Source organism: Rhineura floridana, chromosome 1 (genome assembly GCF_030035675.1).
Source record: "Rhineura floridana isolate rRhiFlo1 chromosome 1, rRhiFlo1.hap2, whole genome shotgun sequence".
Lineage (NCBI taxonomy): Eukaryota > Metazoa > Chordata > Lepidosauria > Squamata > Rhineuridae > Rhineura > Rhineura floridana.
In genome coordinates, this window is record NC_084480.1 from 117,162,293 (window position 1) to 117,183,354 (window position 21,062).

Below are 21,062 nucleotides of genomic sequence, written 5' to 3' on the forward strand. Positions count from 1 at the left end.
TTTAAATGTATCTGGAGTATTTGATAGCAGGAGTTGTTAGGTATGCTAGAACTTTTCCACAGGATTTTCCTTGATGAAATACTTGATTTGGTAGCATTCAACTGATAACAACATCAGTGATACTTTTGAAAAAGGCTTATGCAATTGACTCATTGTGAACTAGAATTCTCAGAATTCTAGAACAAGAATCCATGGAATAGATGCCCAATTGGCTGAATAGCTGCACTCTCCAGATGACAATAAATGATCTATCAAGAGTGGAAAGACCGATCTAGCAGCTTTCCTCAAGGAACATTGCTGAGCCCAGTGCTGTTCAACATTTTAATTGTCTTCTACAAATCAGTTGGGAGCAAATTTAGATATACCCATGACACACACACACAAAGCTACAGTTACAAAACGAACTAGAATCAGAAAATTGGACAGATAGAAAATACTACAAAATTAAACTCCTAAATGCACAAGTGAAAGATAAGGAATAACTAGGTGCCAGCAAGAAGAATTTACATTGATTACACTGGATACTGAGCAGACACTTGTGTCCTGTCTTCTATTAAGTTTCATGCACACTGATAATTCTATAAAGATAAATAATTAAAAATGTGATGAATCAACAAAATAATAAACCACAACAGGCCATGACATTTTTGTTGTGTTAACAGAAGCTCTGTTTTCAGTATTCTAGATTAAGCAATAGTATTGCTGTCCCAGGGTATGATCTGAAGGCACACAAGACCACCACTTTGCTGAAGCTAAGCAGATCTGAGTCTGGTCAGTGCCTGGATGAGTAACTGCCTAAGGAACCACATGCATGCTGCCTTGGGTTCCCTAATGATGAAAAAAGGGTGAAATAAATGTTAAAAAATACAGTGAATAAATAAATACTTAGCACTTTTAAGACCCATCTAGTGCTGCAACTCCTCCTCTAGGATGCACACCTTAACATAGTGAGGGGATTTGAGAGTGTCGAAGAAGAGCTGAGAGCAATGCCGTCAGGAGTCTAGGTCAACAGGCTAGACTCCTAGCAGGGGCACCCAAGGTGGAATGGTCAAAGCTGAGACACCAAACTAAGACGCATCCAGACTCAAAGGAAGGGAATGGTAAACCACCTCTGAATACTTGTTACCATGAAAACCCTATGAACAGAGTATCCAAAATGCAACACGAGATAGTGCTGGAAGATGAGACCCCCAGGTCAGAAGGCACTCAATGAGCTACTGGGGAAGAACAAAGGACAAGTACGAGTAGCACTGTGACTAATGACACAGCTGGGTCAAAGCCGAATGGAAGCCCAAGGGCTGATGTGCACAGATGCGAAAGGAGAGTCTGGAGTTGTATGGCGCACACAATAGGAACATGGAATGTGAGAAGCATGAACCAAGGAAAGTTAGAAATTGTCAAGTGAGAAATGGAACGCATCAACATTATAATACTTAGCCTGAGTGAATTAAAGTGAACGGGAATGGGACATTTTCAATCAGGCAACTACAAAATATTGCAAGAAATGAGAAATTAAGAAGAAACGGGGTTGCTTTAATAGTGAGAAGTGATGCAGCAAAAGCAATTAGGAGCTATAATGCAAGATCTGAGTGAGTGATATCAATGAGATTAAATGGGAAACCTATTAACATAACCATCATCCAAGTCTATGCTCTAAAGGCAAACACAGAAGAAGAGGAATTGGAGAGATTTTACACAGAAGTACAGGAAGAAATTGATCACACACCAAAACAAGATGTGCTGATAATCATGGGGGACTGGAATGCAAAAGCAGGGAACAGAGAAGAACTAGAAATTGTGGGGAAATGGGGCTTAGGAGATAGAAATGAAGCAGCAGAAAGACTTAGTGAATACTGTGAAGCCAATAATTTGTTTCTTGCAAACACATTTTTTGAGCAACCAAAAAGATGACTGTACTTGTGGATATCACCAAATGGTCAATATAGGAATCAAACTGATTATATGATTGGTAGCAAAAGATGGAGAAGTTCTATACTTTCAGCAAAAATGAGACCAGGAGTAGACTGCGATACAGCTCATGAACTGGTCATATCGAAAATCATAGTAAAGCTAAAGAAGAACAACAAAGAAATCATAATGCCAAAATACTATTTAAATAACGTCCCAGAAGAACATAAAGATCAAACGAGGAACAGATTTGAGGCTTTTGGCACCCTTTCTTTTTAATTTCTATGTTAATGATATCATGCAAGACTTGAGTGGCCCACAGTTCTTTCCTGTTTCCATCTTGGGCACTAAACTCTCAGTTTTACTTTATGCCGATGATTTGGCCTTGGTCACCGTCACCTTGGTTGGAATGAGGAGGCTACTAAGAGCTCTGGGATAATTTTGCAACAAAGAACATCTCTTAATTAACTATTCAAAAACCAATGTAGTGGTATTCAGAAAGAGAAGGAAATTCCATAGCTGGAAATTGAACAACCAGGTTATTGCCCAATGCCACCATGCTAGATACTTAGGTGTTAACTTCACGGCCAACCAATCTTGGAAATCTCACCTGCAGGCAGTGAAATTAAAAGCATCCCCCTCGGTACACTCTCTTCTTCGTTTTTTTAGGTTTAATGGGGGCAGTTCAGTTTCCCGTATGATTGAGGTTTTCCGGGGAAAAGTGATCCCTCAGCTCCTTTATGGAGCCCAAATTTGGGGGCATGACAACTTTGCTGTTCTTGAGATAATACAGAATTCCTTTTTGCGCTCCATCCTTGCCCTCCAAAGAGGCACGCCTGCCCCGCTTCTAAGGATGGAAACTGGGCTCCAGTCCATAGAATCCCTTGTACATGTGGCCCTTGCCAGTTACTGGCTAAAACTCTCATCCTCGAATGATGCCCGCCTTATTAAGAAATGCTTTCCGGAGCAGTTACAGAGCCCCTCTTCTAACACTTGGGCTATGCGCACTAAATTAATGCTGTCCTCATATGGGATAAACACAGAAATTTTGCCCTCCTGTGTCACCCCTCAAGTAAGATTTCTTTATAAGGACAGAATTCTGTTCTACTCAAGAAGGAAGGACGTGTTTGCTTCCACTCAGTCAGCCTTTTCCCGGTGGTATCCCTTAGTTAAAACATCTTTTGGGTTTGAACAATATTTCGTCTATCTGACCTCCACTGCTTTAAGAAAGGCCTTTACGGCCTTACGCTTTCAAACTATGCCCTCCGCTTTTTTGGAGGGGAGATATGCAAAACGCCCTATTCATCAAAGACTCTGTATTTGTGAATTTCCTGAAGTGGAGGACATCGCACACTATTTACTACGATGTGCGCTGTATACCGAGCCTAGAAGGAAATTCCTTGCCGCCATTTTATACTCCTGGAGATACAGACCACCTTTGGAGCAAACGTGTGCTCTTCTTGCTCCCTCCGATCCATGGGTAATACTTCAAGTGGCAAAATTTGCCTTGGCAGCAGGGCAATTGAGAGCTGGTCATTTAGCAACTGTGGGTATGCGTCCGGAGCCCGCCCCTGACTCGTCTACTTTAACTATAAGCCCCTTGGCTTGTTTTTCTTTTAATGTATTTTAGGTATTGTGTGTGATCTCTTGTAATAGGAGTCTTTACAGTTTATATGGTTTTATTCGCCTTTTCCTATTTGATTGGTTGTACTATATTGTGATGGCCACTGGCTACAAACAATAAAATTTCCTCTTCCTTGAGGCTTTAAACTTAGTTGATAGAGAACCAGAAGAACTATAGATTGAAATCAGAGACATTATCAGGGAAGAATGCAAAAAGACAATACCTCTAGTTAAAAAGAGAGAAAGACATCAATGGATGACTAAAGATACTCTTAAAATTGTTAAACAGAGAAGAAAAGCAAAGGCAAAAGGAGACAGAAACACGGACAGAACCCTAAATGCAATAATACAGCAACAAGTATGTAGGGACCAAGAGAAATATTACAATATTGTATAGAAATAGAAGAGGCCCACAAAAGAGGTAGAACAAGAGCCCTATTCCAAAAGATTAGAGAAATTAAAAGGAAATTTAAACGAAGAGTAGGGATGTTGAATAATCCACAGGGGAACACACTGACTATCTGAGATAAAAGGAAGATGGAAGCAATACACTGAAGAACTCTATAAAAGAGATGCCAGGATGACAGATTCATTCACGGAGGAACCGTATGATAAAGAACCAGAAATTTTAGAATGCGAGTTGAAAGCTGCTCTTAAAATACTTGGAAGAAACAAATCACTGAATAGATGGCATACTAATAGAGTTGCCACAAGTTTCTGAGACTGAATCTGTCCAAAGTTTGACAAAAAATTGTCAACCAATATGGAAAAGAAAACAATGGCCCACAGACTGGAAGCGTTCAATATACATCCCAATTCCAAACAAAGGGAATCCTGTGGAATGTCATAATTATCAAACTATTGCCATAATATACCATGCAAGTAAAGTAATGCTCAAGATTCTACAACAAAGGCTCTTACCATATAAGGAGTGAGAAGTGCCAGATGTCCAAGCTGGATTTAGAAAGGGAAGAGGTACCAGAGATCATATTGTAAACATACGTTGGATAATGGCATGGACCAAGGAATTTCAGAAGAAAATCACTGTGTGCTTTACAGATTACAGTAAAGCCTTTGATTGTGTAGATCATGAAAAACTATGGACTGCTTTATGAAATGGGGATGCCACAGCATCTGATTGCCCTGATGTGCAACCAATACTCTGGACAAGAGGTTACTGTAAGGACAGAACATGGAGAAACCGACTGATTCCCCATTGGAAAGGGTGTATTTGATAACCCTGTTTGTTTAATCTATATGCAGAACATATCATATGGAAAGCAGGATTGGACAAAGATGAAGGAGGTGCGAAAACTGGAGGGAGAAATATCAATAATTTAGAATATGCAGACAACACCCTTCTACTAGCAGAAACTATCAATATTTGAAACGAATGCTGGTGAAAGTTAAAGAGGAAAGCACAAAAGCAGGACTACAGCTGAAAGTCAAGAAGAATAAAGTAATGGCAACAGAAGATTTATGTAACTTTAAAGTTGACAATGAGGACATTGAACTTGTCAAGGATTATCAATACCTTGGAACAGTCATTAAACAAAATTGAGACAATAGTCAAGAAATTAGAAGGCTAGGACTGGGGAGGGCAGCTATGAGAGAACTAGAAAAGGTCCTCAAATGCAAAGATGTATCACTGAACACCAAAGTCAGGATCATTCAGACCATGGTATTCCTCATCTCTATGTATGGATGTGAAAGTTGGACAGTGAAAAAAGCGGGTAAGAGAAAAATCAACTCATTTCAAATGTGGAAGAGAGCTTTGCGCATACCATGGACTGTGAAAAAGAAAAATAATTGGATGTTGGAACGAATTAAACCAGAACTATCACTAGAAGGTAAAATGATGAAATTGAGGTTATCATATGTTGGTGGCTGAACATATGCATTGTGGAGCCTGTTCTACCTGAACAGATTCTCCATATGATTGTGAACCATGGAAGATAGTAATAATTGGCAGGGAGAACAAAATAATAAGGCTCTAAGCATTCTAAAATGGCAATAATTATGCAAATATCCCTTACTGGTGCAGCTATGGTTTTAATATTCAGATCAGTTGTAAATTTAGAGTTGTTTCTATTGGACTGAAAAGCTAAAAAAAATGTGCACGCATCCCTGCCATGAGCCAAGATGGCGGCAGAGGCTTCAGCCCCTTAGGGAAACCTCGGCCACCATCTTGGTTGAGGGCAGCGCTGCGTGCACAACCACACAACAACCAAGAAAGGTAGGTTGCAGCAAGGGAATTGCGAGGGCTCCAGAGCTCTCGGAGTGCAATCTGCAGCAGCAATTCTGCTACGAATCGCAGAAGGGGCCCCTATAGCCCCAGAGGTCCTCGGCTAGGGCCCCACCTGGCCGCCCTTTGGAGCCAGCCCTGGATATGTCTCAATTCCACTTCAAGGCTACAGTGTGATTTTGGTTGCCAATTTAATTTATAAAATCATCTAGCCCTCGCAATATCCTTCCATGTTAGTAAGATACTTAAACAGATGCAATCCACACAGAGCCTTTGAGATGGAACAAGACCTAAGTCACAATAAGTAGTTGGAATACTTTTTTATTTGATGTAGACCATTTCATTGTCAAAGTTGTATAAATTTTTAAACAATTAAATTATTGTTTATTGTGTGGAATAAATGCCTGTAAATAAATAAATAATCAGTTCAGAAGAAGGGTCAAAAGAAGGAGAGGCTGAAAAAGCTAGTAAAATGAAAAACAAGATATGCCTTATAAATCCATGATGAATAAACATATAGGACCAATCTGATAACAAACACCAACACAAAAACAAACATGGCTTAATTATGTTATATTGTAATACGTATATGTCTTAGAATGCTGACATCCTACCCTGATCCTGATTGTTGCTCTGCTAAAACTTAATTATAAGGATTAATACTGCCTTTGATTACATTTCTAGCATGTTTGAAAATCAAGTAAAGCTCTAATTATTAAACTAATCAAAACAGTATTTAATAGATTATCTGATTAAGAATACGATTAAAATATTTTGCTATATTATAAGATATTTGTTGAGATGAGAAGCATTATAGCTTTTTCAGCCTCTGGTCTTACGTCGTGATACAAAAATGTTTGGTATCTATTACAGAGCAGGGAATCAACACTATACAGTACTGGGATCAGAACGTTATTTTACCCCCAATTACAAATCTAAAAATCACTTGTTTTTTGTAAAACTGCTGTTCTTCACAATGGTTGCTTTTAAGAAATTTTGCCCAGTCACAAATTATACCATTTTTAATATTCTAAAAACAATTTTTATATTTGTAATTTATATTAAATTTTATATTATAATACTTTGCCAATTAGACTATGAACAGATTAATAAAAAGAATAATGTGATCACCATATTATTTAACTAATTTAAGTATTATTAAATAAAATGAGGTGTCTAGCAAGAGAGCTTTTTAGGGCAATGCTATTTAAGCAGAAGTTTTGTAATGTACATTCAATTGAGGGCACTAATAGTATAAGTGTAATTTGTTTTAGTAGAGAGCCAGTGTGGTGTAGTGGTTAAGGTGTTGGACTACCAGGGTTCGAATCCCCACACAGCCATGAAGCTCACTGGGTGACCTTGGGCCAGTCACTGCCTCTCAACCTCAGAGGAAGGCAATGGTGAAATCACCTCTGAATACTGCTTACCATGAAAACCCTATTCATAGGGTCACCATAAGTCGGAATCGACTTGAAGGTACTCCATTTATATATATATAATTTGTTTTTTAATTGTAGCCTTAATAGAATTTTCTAGCTATCCTAAAAGTAAACACTACAATCCATGCTCTGTTGGAAATCAAATGGGCGCTCTCAGCTCCTGTATGGAGGCAGCCCCAATGGAGGCACAAACTGCCCTTGTTCAGTGGAATGGAGTGGCCAATCAGAGAAACGGTATACAGTACAATAAGCTAACACACTGGGAGCATTTACTGGGTAAGTTGCTCTTCCACAATTTTATTAAGAAATTTGCAAAGGATTCTGTCCAGTGTATCATATGCTGACTCGTTCACTTCAGAAAATGTATTGTGTTTTATTTTGAGCTTGAGTTTTTGATAAGGAACTCCATGATTTCTAACCACTTTTGCTTCTATTTTTCAAAACACACAAATATACAACAGACATACAGTAGCAAGTGTAAATTAACAATCTAACATTCAATTTAATATACAACACGGCATCAAATACAAGCAATAACTTTAACCACATCCACACCAGACATTTATTTCACTTTAAACAGTCTTGGCTTCCCCAATGAAGGGTGCTAAGAATTGTGGGCAGATGCCCTATTTCCCTCACAGAGCTACAATAACCAGAATTCTCTGGGAAGAGGGGCTGACTGTTAAACCACTCTGGTTACTGGAGCTCCATCAAGGGAATAGGGTTCTCCCAACAACTCTTAGCACCATTCACAAACTACACTTCCCAGCATTCTTTGGGGAAAGCCATCACTGTTTCAAGTGGAATAACTATCTCATGTGGATGATACAATATAAACAAGAGCCTCATCATGCACTGACTGTTACTCTTTTTCTTCTTAAACCACTGTAAACAAAGTGAAATCTTCTTTCATCCCATCCAACTGTTCAGTATTTATATTCAAACAGTGCTATCATATTATGTACTGTTAAAACATTTAATTAACAAGAAACCCTGGTAGCATTAGTCAAATTACTAGTATCAATGCATACCCAGTTGAAAATACTGCAAAATACCTATTAAGCAAAACTATGAAAATGTATCTAGAAATTTTTCAGCAGATGGAGAAACACAAATTACATTGTAAACAGTAAAAAAAGCAAAATATGTCACCTGTATAATGACATATTTTTGTTTGTCTTTGAGTGAATGATATGTCTGAGCTAAATTTAAAAATCCTTTAACTCTGTTAATCATTTGCAAGGACATATGGAAAAATGAAAATGCATCCTGTTTAGAATTTTAAGTAAAAACAATCAAAGGTAATCCTTAAAATTAGGCTTCAGATTAGTCTCTTCAAAGGACGCAATTCAACTGAAACATCTGGTAGTGTTACATTGAGAGACAGACTTTTTTTAACTTTGGAAATGAGATTAGTAGATGTTTTTTGTAAGTGTCCAAGTAATTTCTAATTATTTTATCTGGGTCACAGATAATCTGCTTTTACTGGCCTCCCACAATGACTTCAGAGGATCACTTAAGTGATTATCCTGTTACCTTCCAGTCACTGGAAAGCTGGATTTTCCATTTGCACACAGGGAAAAATGGTCAAATGATCCGGAGTAGTGGATCAAAGAAAGACTCTAGTAAGAAAAAAGAATTTTGGTCTGCAAAACTATTGGCAAATCAAACAGTAAGACACGACACTAAATTGCAGCTAAGTAAAACAAGCATATCTTTTTGTGTGATTATACTCCAGTAATTCAACTTGGTAGAGTGCATGAAAGAAGGTGTGTCAGTAATTAATGGTTTGTTGAACATATGTACATATTCATACAAAACAACAATTCAGCACAGATGAATGATGGAAACATAGATTGATGAGCTTAGAATAAGAATTGTTATGAAAGTTAGCATATTAGGAAATTATTATTCTAACAACAGTTATTTTGAATCCTAAATGCCTAAAATCAGAAGCATGCACCCCATTCTGAAGTTTCCAACTGCCCCAACTACAAGAGATTTGCCATATACACGGCAAAGGATCTAGACAAACAAAAGAAGCAAGCAAAAGAAAGAAAGAAAAAAAAAAAGATAAAGGCAGTCAATGGCTCTGATGGCAGCGTGCTGCCAGAGCCTACAACAGAGTCACAAGAGGAATAGTTTATTGGTGTGAAAACAGCTTGTAAATCATGTAATAAATATCTCATCTAAAATGGTAAGTAAAACCATTTGCAAGTAATAAAAACTAAAAAAAATACACCTTCAAAAGTTGTTGATTTGGGCTCCTTCCAGATCAGGGCCTTTTAATGCTACTGAGAAGTTGCTGGTTCCGCTATAACAGGTATAGCCAATATGATGCTCTCCAGATATTGTTGGACTACAGCTTCCATCAGTTTCAGTCAACATGGCTAATGGTCAGGGATGACGGGAGTCGTAGTCCAACAACATCTGGAGGGCACAACACTATCGGCTAGAAGTGAAATTGAAATGGTGGTTCCACATGGCACTGAATAGAGCACCCTTCACTCTGTTTTTGAAAAGCAATGGCTTCCTTCATTAATAATTTTAAAGTTTAGAGTGCAATTTTGCTCTAACGTATCAACAATGTAGCAGGGGAAGACATTCAGACTTTGGACTGCATGGTGCTCTGTGTAGCCAGCCATTGTGCTGCTCCGTTCCTGTCAGGTAGCCTGGGCTTTCTCTTCTTTGTCTCATGTGTTATATTGGGGGAGGGAGAATGAGGGAGGAGGTTTCCCCTCAGTGCTGGCTAGTTTCCCTTCTTTGTCGTGGGGACCACTGCTGTTGCTGCTCTCCCCACCCACCCAGCTGCATGGATTGGGTCCTAGGCAAGACCTTAGTAGAACGCAGGGAACTCAATACAAATCAGATAGAGTCCTCCACTGTTCAGGTTGAGCAAGAGACATTTTGGATATCCATTTTATACTCTGATCCTATTCAGAAACAAGCCCCATTGCATTCGTAAGTGCTAATTGTATTATTTATTTATTGCCTTTTTATACTGCCTTTCTGCCAAAGCACCCAAGGCAATTTACAATGTTAAAATATCAAAATAAATAAATGGTATCATTCATTTATAAAACACAGAGCAATACAGCCCTCCAAGGTCAACTGATGGGCTCTTCAGGAGCTCCCTTCCTGGCTTTACTTCCTACGTAACTGTAATGGACATTGATATGGGATAAGTCCATTTAACTTAGTGGGACTTACTTCCATATATACATTCATAAGACTGGGCTGTTTGTTAAATAAACACAAGGAGCTGAGGAAAGCTAAAGTCAGAAAGGAATTACTAACTTGCTTTCAGAAACAGTGGCTGTACTGGCCTGTTGCACAGGAAAAAAAATCTGTATAATTTGAGTGTAATACCATCAAATGGGGCTTACTTCAGAGTAAATCTGCATAGGACTTGGAATTCTAATCTGAGGAACTGAAGCAGGGTGGATTAGTTATTCCAGGACACTTTTGGGTCTAGCTCTGCCCACTGCCAACATGTGACCATCAGATAACCTCCAAGAGAATACAGCCCTAGATGGAAAAAAGGTCCCCTACCCCTGATTTAAGCAAACAAATGAGACCCCTATTCTCCTCACAGAGTTACAATTACCAGAATTCCTATGGAAAAGGAGTAACTGTTAAACTATTCTGAGAACTGTAGCTCTGCGAGGGCTCTCCTAACAATTCTCAGCTTCCTTATCAAGCTACAGTTACCAGGATTCTTTGGGGCCATGACTGCTAAAGCAGTATAATAGTGGTTTTAAATGTATGATGTGGATGGGTCCTGCACCTGATAGAGAATGTTTTATTCATTATGCAGCTTAGTATACTTTAAGCAAGAACATGTATGAAAAAAATGTTGTTTCAAAAGAAAGAGAAAATACTTACATTGAATATACCAATCAACTGTGTATAAAAGAGTCCACTAATTCCAACCAGCATTATCAGACCCATGAAGGTAGATATTCTTATCAGGGCAAGTTCATGTCTAAACACAAAGATATCCTATAAATAAAGGAAAATAGTAAAAAAAAATTAGCTTTCTTTTTCCTGGAAACAAATATGCCCAAAGGCTCTCCAAAACATGAAAAAATGATCAGGATAATAGGTCTAGCCACAGCAAGTACAATTAAAACAAGATTTACATATTTGGTAGGTACTGTTTATCTCTACATAAACCCTCTGAATATGTACAGCTGACAAACTGGCTGATGAAGGAGAACAACATTTGTCCTCTAAATTGTCAATGATGATAGAGGCTGCTATATGATTTTTTAAGGTCAATTTTTCAATGAGGATGGTAAAGTTCTGAGCTGTACCACTTCAGGCTGCAGGTCACATGAGTGAATGGTCTTCCATTGGGGAGGGGGGCAGAAATAATTGGGACACAGAAAACTAGTTGGCAAGGAGGAGACAAGGGTAGAATTCTTGTGCCTGATACTTAGTTTTCTGTATACAGGATTTTTTGTTGTTGTTGTATGGAAAGCCATTCAATCATGAGCTCCCACCTGTAGTTTGAAGTGGTACAGTCCACACACAAGTTTACTACCTCACTGAGAACTAGGAAAGCAACCTAATGTTCCGAGCCCAAAACTTGAGCTAGAATGTTGTGCTTTTTGTAAACCACTTTGAGGTCTTTATATTCAAGCAGTATATACATTTTAATAAATAAATAAAATAAATGTTACAAAAATATAAAGCAGCTGCTGCAGCAACAAAATGAAAAAAACCGCAACCACGGATTCTCCTTCTTCTCTTTCACCCTTCTGGAACATCTAGAAGTAGAACTTTGTTTATGCCCTGGCAGCAATATGGTGTTCCCTTGCCCCTTCACCAGTAGAAGCCAATGCCTTCGAATTGTGGCTGGAAATCACTCTACCTAATGATGCCAGGATATGAGATGTTCTGTTAGACATAACAGAGAAAGAACAATGTGTAACACTGGGGTTTGGGTAATTTTTTCATCATGTCTACTCTTGCTCCAAGGGGGATCTTTCAAAGAGCATGGTTTTAGGTCACATGAGAATATTCCTCAAGATTACCTATATCTCTGGACAACTCACCCATTCTACATATTAGCTATTCATCAGGTACTGTTATGAACAATTAAATGTGCCCAAGTACAAGGCTCACATACCAAACACACAAATCAATTTCCTTGGTAACTCTTAATGATCAATGTACATTGATAACACTGCCATTGTCACAATGGGGGTGGGAAAACCAAACAAAATGCATTGGATGGTGGTGGTGGGTGTCAAGAATGCACGGTTTCTAAAATGGTTCTGAGGTAAGGAATTGTGGGGGAAACATCTTGCCTGAAATAAAGCCTCTGAGAAGGCCATGAGTTTGCAGCTCTCACAGCTGAAGCTAGTTAATTAAGCTATAAGCAAAAACACCTGCTTATCAGTGGAGACTGGTACTTCAAGGCACGGAAGCTCCAGAAGATTTCATCATCAGAAAGTCCCCCGATTGGCTAATTAATTCCTGGCTGTTGTTGGGCATTTCCCCATAAGAATAGGATTCAGATCTTAGCCTTTGTTCCCCAATATTCTCCTATGGTTGCTAATACTACCTAGGTGGTATTCCATCTGCTATCCAGGCTATGCAGCTCTGAGGAGATGTGGAACCATGAGGTGGTTTGCTGTTTACCTCTACTGTGAGTATAGATTAGGCTAGACAGTTTTGTTATTTTTATCTGTGACTGTAACTCTCTGTATTTTACCTGGCCCTCAGGGGTGTGAGATTTAAGGAATTACTTTGCTATTATACTTGTGGACTTATATTTTATTTCATAAAGCTACTTCTTGTTTACCAGTGTGTGTTCACTGCAGGGGAGACTTGGCTCTGAGTCCAGCACCTTGGCCAATGGGCCACAGATGACTGTATATTTGGGTATTTTGCCTAAAGGCTCCAAGACAAGGTGTATACCTTTGCTTCTTGTCTTTGGAATCCTTGCCAGGTCTTTTTCTGGCACTTTGGGTTTCCCCTTGGCCCAGAGTGGATGACCAGGATTAAGGGGTGGTGGCAGTCTACCTACCTTGCATGGTTGTTGTTGGCTTACTCAGCCCTGGAAAGGGAGGCATGGGTTATGCCTTGCCAGGATGTTGCCCTGGATTTGGAAATTGAGTCCTGGGACTGAAATGGCGGCAGCAGGTTTGCCATCTACTCTTGAAAATATTCATGAGCAGGTGTTTGAATCTGTACTCTATCTCAAATCTAAAATAGCAGGTCACACATTCCTTCCACAAACTTTATAGAAACATACAAACATATAAAACCATTGTGTGTGTGTATGTACTGCCTTCAAGTCAATTCCGACTTACGGCGACCCTATGACTAAGGTTTTCATGAGGCTGAGAGGCAGTGACTGGCCCAAGGTCACCCAGTGAGCTTCATGGCGATGTGGGGATTCGAACCCTGGTCTCCCAGGTCATAGTCCGACACCTTAACCACTACACCACACTGGCTCTCATAAAACCATTAGCTAGTTTGAAATGGATGGGTAAATAGGGTTCCGTTCAAGTTCAAATCAGTCTTCTGTTGCTGGATGATATCTCTATTTTCTTTTTCTTCCAGCAGCATAGAAAGCCCCTTTACAGCCATATTTGCCCGTCAGGTACTTACTGGTGTGGAAAGGAAATGGTAGGTTTTACAAATCCCAGTACACACAGCTGTACAAGCATAGGTCATATCAATATGTAGGACATGATCATCTGGGCAAGTTTCTCAGTTTGGCATGGGTTACATTTACTAAACTAAATATACTAAACCTTTACTTTGGATCCTTGAAAAAGGGTCCATGCAGACAGGCTCCTGGTCTCTTACTTATGGAAGAATGGAGGCCTGCGTTTATGAGGAAGGAGAGAACAGACTGTCCCTCATGGCAACAGGATAAATCTCCACTAGCCTGTGGACCAGTGACAGAAAACCAATTTCCTAAGAAAACTACTGCAGCTAAATGCATACACCCAATGGAGCACTTGTCAAGCTACAGAATGTCAATAAGTACATCCTCCTCTCCACTTCCAGATTCCATCTGTTCTATTACCTCTAACCAAAAGACCCATTCCCTGGCACCTACAGTGAGTGAAACTTTATGCACCACCGCACAGCAGCGTGTGAAAAGTGAAACTGATCACCAAGAAAATGGACAGTTTTGGATAAATTTGAGCAAGATCAAGTACAGCATTCCACAAAGAGAAAATAGGGCAAGCCAAAATGTAGCGCATCACTGAGAACTCAAGAGCAAGACCAATCATAAGTATCAGATCACCCACAGGCTGCTCTTTACCTACCATAGAATGTGCCACTACTCAGCCACTTGCTCCTGTTCCCCTGCAACACAAGATCCTTAGAACTCAAGCTTCCAGTTTCCCTTGAGAAATAGAGAAGTGCCTTCCAGTTTCTCTTGAGAAATAGAGGCATCAGCTATTCTTCCCACATGATATTTGAATGCGCCTTTAAAAATAAAAATAAATGTTGGAATTGGCCCGCAGAGCTTTGTATTGGGCGATCTTTCATTTTTTCTATGGAATTTCCTGGTACAGGTTTCAAGTAATCCACACAGCATGAAACTGAGCTTTTAGTTAGTGAACTTCACACTTTAAAAACTATTGTGATCAATTTTTAAAAAGCAGCTACAGCCCCTTATAGTTTTGCTCACTACTTTCAAATTAAAGATTAGAACTATCCTCCCTCAAAACAAAATAACGTATTTTGCTTCCACACGTCTGGGATGACAACTTTGGTTTGTCATTATTTACAAACCAGAGATCATGGTGTGCAACGAACTCTGGTCAGTTTCTAAACAAGCCAAATTCAAACCACAAGTCATGAGGCTGGCTTATTCAACTAACCAGAATTAGTTTTAAATCATGATCCTTGATCTGTACTAACCTCTCCTGAAGCCCTCCTCCTGGCTGTGTGAGCCTAAGGCTTGCAGTGGTTCCTTCCTGTTCATTTATGTACTACCTACATGTGTGAACATGGCTACTATAAATTGGGGCCAAATTAAAGTTATTTTGATTCCCAGCTGACCCAGGAACTAAGGATATCTGGGAAATAGTACAGATGCAAGCAAAACTTGATTTTGCAGTTAAAGTTGCTTCACCTGGCCAGCAGTAGACCACAACTTTAGTTAAAATTTAAAGGTTCTAAAGTAGCAGGTGCTAATAGAGATCTCTTCATGAGATCTTGGAAATATGCTGCCAGAGCAGACAATAATGGGCTAAATGAGACAATGGCTGGACTCTGCTCCATATTTCACTAATGTTCCAGCAAATTTAAGAAGATACACAATGTGCAGAGGTAGAGACCCATGCCTAACCACTGTGGCTGTATGTGCTGGCCAAGCAACATTAAACACATGGTGTTTTCATAATTTCCAGGAAGTACAGCACTCTCTGGAGAAAGTTATAGCTGTCAGATATGAAGTAATTGATGCTTTCTGATGGCCAGAACATAAAAATCAACAATGTCTAAACTCCTTTATGCAGTTTCTTTTTAGGGAGCTCTTGCAGTAATAGTACTCCACCTGCTGGACAAATGGTGCATTATCTGCAGCCCACTAAACAAATGATAGAATACATCTGATACCTTTAAGGATTATGATTTTTTAACGCTTAGTGTTTATCCTGCAACAATTGGTTCCTGTAGATCACGCAAATAATTATCTATTTTATTAAACTAAATCTTATTTAGTTTAGATGAGAGATAAAAATAATGGGATGGAGATGGGATGGTTAAAAATAAATGTTTAAAGGTTAGTGTTAATTTAAGTGAGATTTTACGAATTACATAACAAGTAAAGACTATTTTTGTCAGTTTTTAAAATGTGAGGAATACAATTTATAATTAACAGTGTGATCCTACAACCTGCAATGCCAGCAAATAAGTATGTGGACCTGTGACAACTTTTGTACCTGTGAATCTTCCTGTCACCATTAGCATTATAGAGAAGCTGGACTGGCATTGCAAATCACCATGCCAGTGCCTTTGCTTCTGATCATGTTGTTAGAAAACCGTTAAAATACAAAAAACAAATAAAGCATCTATTCCGACAGTGGATATTTTCTGTTATGAAATGTTGGACTGAACTTTTGTCTCAGCCTGTATGTAATTTTTATAGGAAGATTAAACAGATTCTGCTTGCTGTTTGTGTCCCTTAGTGCCAAACAGCGGAATGAGTGATTGGGTGGCATACATTTATGAAGAATATCAAATCCTTAACTACACAAGTCAGAAATCAGGAAAATAATACACTTATGTCATTTCTGAAGCTGTAACTCTGGCTCAGTTCCCAAACAAATTATATTTTTCACTCAGCTACCAGTTCTGCAGATACTTTTTTTTAAAAAATGTGGCTATCAAATCATATGAACCAAGTCATTTGCAAAATGCAAACAACATTGAATTCCAAAAGCCTAATTTTCTGAAGTGGCTCACAAAATTGATCATTTGGGCCCTTTAATCAGCACATAAGTAAATAAAATGTGACCATCATACTTTTCAGACTCTCAATCACTCAAATGCAGGGTCTTGGTGATTTAGGGTGCAATCCAACTCGTATTTATGCTGGGCTAAGGAGAGCTGGATTCAGCAGAGTCGAGTCTTGGCTGAGCTGGCAGGTCCTGGCTCAGCCGGGCTCTGCCAGCAGAAGCTCCTCACCCTGGATCAGCAGATTGAAGGGGAGCCGGCAGAATGCCTGAAAAAGGGGCATTCTGGAGTGTGTTGGAGGAGGGTGGGGGGGGGACTTAGGCCACATCCAACTCGTGTTTGGAGCAGCCTCCAAGGTCCCGAGTCAGGGAAAAGCTATGCCAGGAAAAAGCTGGTCTAAGGAAATATTTACAATGGAAGGCAATGGGGAGAGCCCGATCCCCTCCAATCAGGCCCAGACACATCAGCCAGCCCCAGCTCCACCCTTACCTGTCTGAAACAGCCTGCTGGAAATGGCGGAGTCTGCGGCCAATCAAGTAGCAACAGTAGCAGGATTTAAACTCAGCATGCCTCAGCCCCTCCCCACTCCATGCATTCACTTGCACAGCACAGTATGCTGTCGGTTGGCCTCCGATGGGGGCACTTTGCACTCAGGAAAGGGGATCAGGGCACTTGGGGAAAGGGCACATTGCTCTGGGAAGATACGTTCCATGAACACTGGGCACTTTGAGCACTTTCCCCACAAATTCCACACTTCCCTTGAAAGGGGGAGCAAATACGCCCTGTATGCTAACATTTCTCTGTGTAGTCCACCCTCCCAGTCTGGTATCCATCACCAGAAGCACCACTACAGTTCGAGGTAGCCAGCATCACCACCACAGATGCATAATGGGAAACGGCAAGGGAGCTTGCAAACAAGGTCAGTCAGGGAAGGTGCTCTCCCTCGCAGAGCCCCCCCATCCCCAACACAGAGGGTTGGAGTTGACCCCGGACACCCATCCCCCAGCACAGACCACCCAGTAGTGAACGCCCATACCCCCAGCCTCCACCGACGCAAAGGGGGAAGGCAGCGCCAGCATCCCTACATGCAGTCACCAGACAACCTCTGCACAGGGGAATGGGCCCTATGGCCACAACGCTAAAGTGGCCAGGGGAGCCTGTCAGGTGGGGAGGGCCCCAACCACCAGGCCGCACTAGCATCATGCTGTGCAATTCCCTTGCAGGCACGCCATCCCCATAGAGACAGCAGCAGCAGCACTCACAGCCACACCAGGGGAGGTTGGCTAATGTGACTGCAGGCCACAAGCCACAGGAGGCGGCATTGCCGGTGACTGCTCTGCAGGTTGGCTCCTTGGGAGTTGAGCTCTGGAGGTGAGAGGCAAGGAAACCCTGCACACACACCCCTCCACCCGCATGGCAGCATGGTGGGCACAGCCAGGACCAAAGAAGACCTCCCCCTGGGCATGGGTGAGTGGGAGGGGAGTGAGGGGGGTGGAAAGTCCAAGAGGCAGGGCAGGAGCAAAACTCCCACACTGGGGAAGCAGGAAGGGACCATGAACAAGCTGTAGGGAATGGGGAGGTGTGTGTTGTCACAGTCCAAGGAACTCCCTAACAATGCAGTCACATGCAGATGCTCTGAGTGGGGCAACGCGGGGGGGGGGGGCTAGACTTCCAACTCCTCCAAGGCCTCCTGGGGTACCTGCATGCCAGGCTTGATGTTCACAGTAGTGTTGACATGGCAATGTTGTGGAGCATCGCACAGCCCAGCATCATCACCTGGCCCCCTGTAAGAGGAGGCAGCAGGAGCATGATTTGAGCATCCCAAACACATGCTGAACTGCCATCCTCATTGAGCAGTGAGCCTGGTTGTATTGTGCTATGCAGCCAAGCAGGTCTGTAGGATAGGGTGTCATCAGGAAAGGCCACAGGAGATGTTGACCCCCCCTCCTCCGTGCCTTGCTGGAGGCCGTGTAGGGCGATGGGGCTGGCCATGTCCATGGACACAGGTGTGTGGAGGGTGACTGCAGGAGGACGGATGAGGGTACATTACCCCTGCTGAGAACGAGGTGGGGGAGAAGGGGGCTGCAGGGTGCTCGTCCGTGAGGCTGCCCTAGCCTGAAATGGTAGTCACGATGTACCATGGTGTGTTTGGGGTGAGCATGGCAGGGGTTTCCTCCCTGGCAGCTTTGTGTGCCAGAGCTGTGGCGATATGTCTGTGCTTGGCGCCTTTCAATAAACTTTCTTTCTGCATCTTCCCATGTGTGGTGCGTGCTCTTTGGGGTGGCAGGTGGCTGTGTGTGCTGGGGATGCTGAGAGGGTGTGTGCATGGTGGAGGTCTCCAGACGTGTTTCTTTACCCAGTCTTGCTGTGTTGTTTGGCCTGTGTGTGAGTGCTGGTGATTGATAGAGAGAGCAGTGGGCACGTATGCTTTGAGAGTGGTGCCCCTGGGCTCTGCTGACAGGGTGGTTGTTGCTGTGGCTGTCAGGCAGTCGCCTCAACTCCATGGAGTGTGCATGTACATGTGCATTTCAGTGCTACCGATCCTGGGGCGCTTCCCAGGGGCTGCATGTGGGGTTTCTGGCGGCCATCAGCAGGCTACCCGGGGTGTGTCCCCTGTGTTTTCTTGGTGGTTTATGCTGCTGCCGCCATGGCAATGGGCACTTGGCTGGGGTGTGTGTTTTTCCCCCTAATGATCCGGCCACAGACTCCTGTGTCTGTATGCCACGGATGAGCAGACTAGCATTTTGTGGCTCTTACTCCCCCATAGGGGTATTTGGAAGTGTAGGCTCATGCTTTCTGGTCCCTACAGGCAGCTCTGCTGTCTGGTATTCCGCCAGCCCAAAGCCTCCTGAACAGCTATTGGATGCCACGGAGCTTTCCACCAGCACCCCTTCCACCGGCTTCCCATGAGTTGGATTGCCCTGTTATTCAGGCATTTGTATTAAAAGTATTCCACAATAATTCATTTTTGTTCCACAATAATATTCATTAGGTAGAATGCTGTACAATGATAACAAATTACTTCAAGTAATATCCCAAATAACACACAAGGGTTTTTTTTAAAAAGAAGGATTATTTAACATTTTACCTTTTAGAAAAATATGTTCCTTTTAACACAACTTTTGCTTGTACTCAAACCAAGTAAATTATTTCAGAACAAGACATTCCTGTTAATACTAGTGGGATACAATGGCCCACTATTGAGAAATTCATATCTCAGTTTAATAAGCCAAGACATGAATGAGATTATTGCCCACGCATGCAGCCTATTTGCTTTTCCCTTTATGTGAGCAATGATTAAAGTTAGAAATATTTAATAAACCACAATTTTCCATTTTGTCTGAACTGCAAAACTGTGGTTACCAACTTTGGAACAAGTCAGGTCTTAAACGATGGCTTTAAGTTGGTTTGATCCTGGCTTGCTCAAAAGCTGATAACTACACTCGAGACACTGTTCGTCATCTGAGGCCCTTCTCTGCATCCAATTCCCAAGAGATTATTTTTTCACAGACATTTCCCAATAAAGAAAAATAAGTTGTTTTCAAAAGCAGATAAGAGTCCATTCTTTCATGTTACATCTGTTTGAATTTTGTATGCAATGCCTGCACTAGGATGAACAATTGTGCTCCATATCTGTGAGGCTTTTTATTATAGAGCCCAAGCTTCTATAAAGGGATTGAGCTGCAAAATAAAAATGCACTTCTGACCCCTCAGACTACTATCTGGGGAATAAAATGGCCCCTGAGAATACAGAAGAGGTTGTATATCCCTGGAAGAACCTGTTCATGGTTCTCCACATATCTAACATCTTATATATTACCTTCCCATTAATACATTTTATCACTTACTAAACCATGAGGAGGCTAACCTGTGGCCCTCCAGATGATGCTGAACCACAGTTCCCATCATGCTTGGCTGTTAGCCATGCTGGCTGAGTCTAATGGGAGTTGTAGTTCAGCAAATCTGGACAGTCACAAGTTAGCCACCGCTGTCCAGAACAATCTACATAGTTATGGTTTTAATTGCGACTGGTATTTTTCTGTCATCCTACACATATTAGTCATATAAACAGCAGTAATAATTAATATGCCCCAAAGCAAGAACCTTTCAAAGGCCCTACGTTGATAAGACATTGTGGACATTGCACAGGTGAAGCCAGATACTATCACCTGTATTCTAGAACTCCTGCCAACGAACAGACAAGCTGCATTTTAGCACATCTTCACCTTTGTATTATGTGGCAAACACAATTGTATGGACAAAACATGGTAACGTGGCTGGTAGTTCAAACACATCTATTTAAACAACCTGATAGGCACATCTGGGGTGCTTTAGTGTATGTACCCAGCTACTGAAAGGCACACATGCTTGTCTCCAACCTGATATGGGAAACAATAATGTAACACTGGTAA

At 41.3% G+C, this 21,062-nt stretch overlaps 1 protein-coding gene across 17 annotated transcripts in view; it reads right to left on the reverse strand.

Annotated features, from left to right (window-relative positions):
- ZDHHC21 (zinc finger DHHC-type palmitoyltransferase 21) overlaps positions 1-21,062 on the reverse strand; it is an 81,147-nt gene that overhangs the window by 32,927 nt on the left and 27,158 nt on the right. For 16 of the 17 annotated variants that reach the window (XR_009763122.1, XR_009763167.1, XR_009763147.1 and 13 more), the window contains one exon: positions 11,101-11,217. Coding sequence is in view for 2 of the 17 variants with exons in the window: in XM_061630124.1 (XP_061486108.1) it covers positions 11,101-11,217 (117 nt within the window). In the remaining 15 variants the exon portion in view is untranslated. Of the gene's footprint in view, positions 1-8,751; positions 8,838-11,100; positions 11,218-21,062 lie in introns of all 17 variants that reach the window. The other variant, XM_061630125.1, reaches the window with a different exon arrangement.